Source organism: Rhinopithecus bieti, unplaced genomic scaffold, assembly GCF_001698545.2.
Source record: "Rhinopithecus bieti isolate Rb0 unplaced genomic scaffold, ASM169854v2 scaffold_947, whole genome shotgun sequence".
Taxonomy (NCBI): Eukaryota; Metazoa; Chordata; class Mammalia; order Primates; family Cercopithecidae; genus Rhinopithecus; species Rhinopithecus bieti.
This window is the reverse complement of record NW_016803664.1, coordinates 4,988,382-4,994,422: the sequence shown is the minus strand read 5'-3', so window position 1 is coordinate 4,994,422 and position 6,041 is coordinate 4,988,382. Positions and strand designations below refer to the sequence as shown.

Genomic DNA, 6,041 nt, shown 5'->3' with positions numbered 1-6,041 from the left:
GTGGTGGGATTACAGATGTAAGCCACCACACCCAACCAAGGGGTTGATTTTCCGTTGCTTTTTAAATTAAGGCCATTGACACTTTTTTTTTTTTTTAAGACGGAGTCTCCCTCTATAACCCTGGCTGGAGTGCAGTGGAGCAATCTAGGCTCACTGTAAGCTCCGCCTCCCGGGTTCATGCCATTCTCCTGCCTCAGCCTCCGGAGTAGCTGGGACTACAAGCACCCACCACCATGCCCGGCTAAATTTTTTGTATTTTTAGTAGAGATGAGGTTTCACCGTGTTACCCAAGATGGTCTCGATCTCCTGACCTCATGATCCGCCCACCTCGGCCTCCCAAAGTGCTGCAATTACAAGAGTGAGCCACCACGCCAGGCCCTGACACTTTCTTTTTTGAGATGGAGTCTCGCTCTGTTGCCCAGGCTAGAGTGGCACGATCTTGGTTCACTGCAAGCTCCGCCTCCCGGGTTCGTGCCATTCTCCTGCCTCAGCCTCCCGAGTAGCTGGGACTACAGGCGCCCGCCATCTCGCCCGGCTAGTTTTTTGTATTTTTTAGTAGAGACGGGGTTTCACCGTGTAGACCAGGATGGTCTCGATCTCCTGACCTCGTGATCCACCCGTCTCGGCCTCCCAAAGTGCTGGGATTACAGGCTTGAGCCACCGCGCCTGGCCACTAATTTTTTGTATTTTTAGTGGAGACAGGGTTTCACCGTGTTAGCCAGGATGGTCTCGATCTCCTGACCTCGTGATCTGCCTGTCTCGACCTCCCAAAGTGCTAGGATTACAGGAGTGAGCCACCGTGCCCAGCCCACTTTTTTTTTTTTTGAGATGGAGGCTTGCTCTGTCACCCAGGCTAGAGTACAACGGCACGATCTCAGCTCACTGCAACCTCCGCCTCCCAGGTTCTAGCGATTCTCCCACCTCAGCCTCCCCAGGAGCTGGGATTACAGGAACCCACCATCATGCCTGGCTAATTTTTGTATTTTTGTACAGGCGGGGTTTCACCATGTTGGCCAGGCTGGTCTTGAACTCCTGACCTCAGGTGATCTGCCCACTTCAGCCTCCCAAAGTGCTGGGATTACAGGCGTTGAGCCACTGTGCCCGGCTGACACTTTCTTAGATTATTAGAGACATGCTCCCAAGCAAATGTCAGTCAGAGACACAAATTTCACACAGGGCAGAATAATTTCAAAGTCTGGCTATTTTAATTCAATTTCATTGTTCAAGGTAGTATGGGTATATTAAGTGGTTCATTTCCATCCTGAAGAAAACAGCTTCTGTCTGATGTGATATTGTGAAATTCAAACATGACTCCTTGTTTTTATAACACATACACACACACACACACACACACACACACACACACACACACACACACACACACATTTTCTTTACATATCCTGGTAAGATTTTTCTGGAACTTTTTTTTTTAAAACCTTCAAGTAGTTTGGAAACATTTGCCTACTTGCTCATTCCTCTGGGCACAGCCTGTTCAGAGCATTTATCCCACCTGTGCTGAAAAATCTGTTTTCCCAGGTGGTGGTGGAGCCGCTGGATAGAGGGGATCACAGAGAAATGAGTGAGCGAGCTTTGTAAACTACTTCTAATTCTCTTCATTAGTATGCTATGATCCACCACAGCTTCTGCAAGGTCAGACATGCAAGACAACTACTTGGCCAAAACAGCAGGATTCTAACTAGTGTAAAAATAGATTTTAAATAAAATAGAATCTCTATAGGAAAGAGAATTAGGTTTTGCTTTTCATTCCCCCCCTTTTTTTTTTTTTTACATTCCCACTCTTAAGATATCTGTATATATAAGTCCAAGAGAGACTCAAAGAGTTGGTCTTCCCTAAGTAAAAATTAATGTCTGAGTACATTCATTTTGCAACATTACAGGTAAAGTTTTTTGGGAAATGCTGCAGCACATCCCACAAAAATGGATGGTGATTAGCAATACAGTTGATGTGCTAACAAGTAACATGTAAGACATTTAGGTCAAAGGGGATGAGGTCTAATTACAGGCTAAAAACCTATTCTGAAATGTGATCATTTGAAAACCTTTGGCTAATTATAAAGCAAAAACCAAAACCCCTCATTTAACAATACATCTTGCTAACCTATCCCTCTACCTCTTCAAGAAACTAAATTCCAACACAGGTCTTAAGTTTGCTCAGTTACTGCAGGTTATGAATTACTTGACATTTATGGTTCCAGAGAGAGTACACAGCCCCTCTGTTGGCCCACACAAGCATTATATGACTGTTTTAAAGGGGGCTCTGTTGAAATTCTAATTTTAGGATTTAGAAACAGCCTTTGGTTATATCTTGAAAGCATAATTGAAAATCTGCCCAAGCTCCCTCTAGCTGCAACCTGAACATGCAGCCCAATATTTTGTAAACATTTAGAAAATACTGAACCCAGCAAAATACACAATTAGCTAGTCAGAGGCCTCACTCTACATTTTCACACGGATGAGAAATCTCCCCACTCAGTCTTGCTAGATGCTAGGATATCCACTCTGAGGTTTGAGTTTGGGAACAGCCATTAAGCCTCCTCCTTAATTGCGGTTCATAATGACGTATGAAGTCACCAAAAATAAACAGTGGAGCTGCCACCATTTTTCCTACACTGAGTCTACCTAATGTGCCCCGGGTTGTTTGTTTTTCCTGGCTAGCCCCAGAGCAAGAAGAGATGACTGCTGGTGAAGAGCCAGGGCCCGGTTTACTACCAGGCCTCTTTTCAGATAACATTCAAGCAATTCCTCCACTCCCTAGAGGAAGGGGGAGATGATAATGATATGACACTATTGCTAGGGAATTTTCATAACTCCTTAGTAGCCAATGGAAACCTCTCTTTAAAGCAGCTGTTATGACCTCAGAGAGGTTTGGTGCTTCAGTGCTAGATAACCTTACCTTTGAGGTTACAAGAAATAACTTAACATCTTTAACCTACCCCAGAACTCAATGTCAAATATACCAACTACATAAACACAACGGAAAAATGCACAGCAGAGTTGGGGCTTCTACCAAGCAGGAAGGCAAAATGGTCATTAGAATGTCTGAGGTTAGGGAACTCTTAAGACCTTTTCAAACGCAGCCCCTTTCCATCAGCTCTCCACTCAGCACCCTCTACATTCACTACATCACACACTAGCAAATGAAAGAGCCAAACAACTGTGGCTTGATCCTCACTTGTACTTATTAGGGGCCACCCTCACATTTAGCTGAAGGTCCCAGCACACCCTCACGGTGCCAGGGAGAACAGTCTCGGGGATGTCTGTTGCTCTGAAGGTCACTTGCCCCTCTTGCTGCGACCCTTCCTGGAGGACAACTTCCCACTGCCCCCAGAAGAGGCAGGGCTCGAGGCTGAGGCCATGGCAATGTTGATCTGTCCCTCTTGGATTTCCTGCCGGGTCTCAGCAGGCAGATGGTTGATCTTCTGCTGTGTCTCCAGGTAGAACATGACATCACGCAGCTGCTCCTGGATCTCGGTGATCCGCAGATCTTTTTGGTCACAGGTCTCTTTCAACACCCTCTCCTCCTCTTTTAACTTGTTCTGCAGGAGGACTTGGTTGGCTCGCAAACACTTGTTCATTTCCTGCTCCTCTTTGAGCTCGTTGGTGAGTTTGGCCACTTTCGTGTTTAGTTGAGTGCACCTTTAGAAAAACAAAGGAAGACAAAAGCACATTTTTCATTTGCTGACACAGTCCCCTTTCTGCTCTGAGATTGAACAGAGAAACCATGACTTCAGAATCCCTTTAGGACAGACCCCTTTCTCCCATGATGAGGGAGACTGGTTTGCTGCCATCGCAATAAGCTATGCAAAGCAAGAATTTTGCTTTCCTTAACACAAGCGTATTTTTTTTCTTTGAGATGGAGTTTCGCTCTTGTTGCCCAGGCTGGAATGCAATGGCACAATCTCAGCTCACTGCAACCTCCACCTCCTGGGTTCAAGTGATTCTCCTGCCTCAGCATCCCAAGTAGCTGGGATTACAGGCACCCGCCACCATGCTTGGCTAATTTTTGTATTTTTAGTAGAGACTGGGTTTCGCCATGTTGGCCAGGCTGGTCTTGAACTCCCGACCTCAGGTGATCCACCCGCCTTGGCCTTCCAAGGTACTGGGATTAAAGGCATGATGTACTGCGCCAGTCCACAAGTGTACTATATATTTATTTTATTTATTTATTTTTTGAATGGAGTCTCACTCTGTTGCCCATGCTGGAGTGCAGTGGCGTGATCTTGGCTCACTGCAACCTCTGCTGCCTGGATTCAAGCGATTCTCCTGCCTCAGCCTCCCAAATAGCAGGGATTACAGGCGCCTGCCACTGTGCCCAGCTAATTTTTGTATTTTCAGTAGAGACAGGGTTTCACCATGTTGCCCAGGATGGTCTCAATCTCTCTTGACTTCAGCCTCCCGAAGTGCTGGGATTACAGGTGTGAGCCAGCGCGTCCAGCCCACAAATGTACTTTTAAGAAACTTTTTTAAAAAGCATCAGAAATTTTTCAGTAGCAGAAACTATTCTGTGACTGATGGTAAAAATTCTATTGCTTCTTTGTTTTGCAGTCAGTGGTTAAATAGGTGCCTTGCAGATGATAGCTGTGATAAGGAAGTTATGAGGAAAAGTGGCATTCTTGGAGAGTCAAGTACTCTGACTTCATTGCATTTGCTGAAGGGAAAAAAAAGGGCACTTATTCTAACCAAAGGGCTTTAGACTTGGGAGTGCCCTCTTCTTGATGTCCAGTCTTACTCATAAGTAAAGAATTGCAGCTCTTCCACAGGAGGCCTACACACCGCTGCTTGTGCTGCCGCCATGTCTCTAGTGATCCCTGAAAAGTTCCAGCATATTTTGCGAGTACTCAACACCAACATCGATGGGCGGCGGAAACAGTCTTTGCCGTCTCTGTCATTAAGGGTGTGGGCCAAAGATATGCTCATGTGGTGTTGAGGAAAGCAGACATTGACCTCACCAAGAGGGTGGGAGAACTCACTGAGGATGAGGTGGAACGTGTGATCACCATTCTGCAGAATCCATGCCAGTGTAAGATCCCAGATGGTTCTTGAACAGATAGAAGGATGTAAAGGATGGAAAATATAGCCAGGTCCTAGCCAATGGTCTGGACAACAAGCTCCGTGAAGACCTGGAGCAACTGAAGAAGATTCGGGCCCACAGAGGGCTGCACCACTTCTGGGGCCTTTGTGTCCGAGGCCAGCACACCAAGACCACTTGCCACCGTGGCCGCACCGTGGACGTGTCCAAGAAGAAATAAGTCTGTAGGCCTTGTCTGTTAATAAATAGTTTATATACCAAAAAAAAAAAAAAGAATTGCAAATGAAACCACCATTTGAGGCCAGGTGCATTGGCTCATGCTTGGAATCCCAGCACTCCAGGAGGCTGAGGCGAGAGGATCGCTTCAGCAAATGAAAGAGGAAATGAGGGCCGGGCGCGGTGGCTCAAGCCTGTAATCCCAGCACTTTGGGAGGCCAAGGCGGGCGGATCACGAGGTCAGGAGATCGAGACCATCCTGGCTAACACGGTGAAACCCTGTCTCTACTAAAAAAAAAATACAAAAAACTAGCCGGGTGAGGTGGCAGGCGCCTGTAGTCCCAGCTACTGGGGAGGCTGAGGCAGGACAATGGCGTGAACCCGGGAGGCGGAGCTTGCAGTGAGCCGAGATCCGGCCACTGCACTCCAGCCTGGACGACAGAGCGAGACTCCGTCTCAAAAAAAAAAAAAAAAAAAAAGAGGAAATGAGTTCGAGACCAGCCTGGGCAACAAAGTAAGACCCTGTCTCTACACAAAATCAAAAAAATTAGCCAGGTGTGGTAGCGTGCACCAGTGGTACCAGATTTACAGGAGGCTGAAGCTGGAGGATTGCTTGATCCCAGCAGGTCAAAGCTGCAGTGAGCTGTGTTCATGCTACTGCACTCCAGCCTGGGTGACAGAACAAGACCTTGTCTCAAACAACCAACCCACACCATCTGAGACCCAGTAGAGTGGCTCATGTCTGTAATACCAGCACTATGGAAGGCAAAAGTGG

The 6,041-nt window shown here is 46.7% G+C and overlaps 1 protein-coding gene and 1 pseudogene across 1 annotated transcript in view; one reads left to right on the top strand and one right to left on the bottom strand.

Moving 5' to 3' along the window:
* Nucleotides 1–3,178: 3,178 nt before the first annotated feature.
* BRAP (BRCA1 associated protein) overlaps nucleotides 3,179–6,041 on the bottom strand; it is a 41,686-nt gene continuing 38,823 nt past the window's right edge. Inside the window, exon 13 of the mRNA XM_017895874.1 lies at nucleotides 3,179–3,657. Coding sequence (XP_017751363.1) covers nucleotides 3,294–3,657 — 364 coding nt within the window. The 3' untranslated portion in view covers nucleotides 3,179–3,293. The remainder of the gene's footprint in view (nucleotides 3,658–6,041) is intronic.
* On the top strand, nucleotides 4,397–5,323 carry LOC108512205 (40S ribosomal protein S18 pseudogene; annotated as a pseudogene).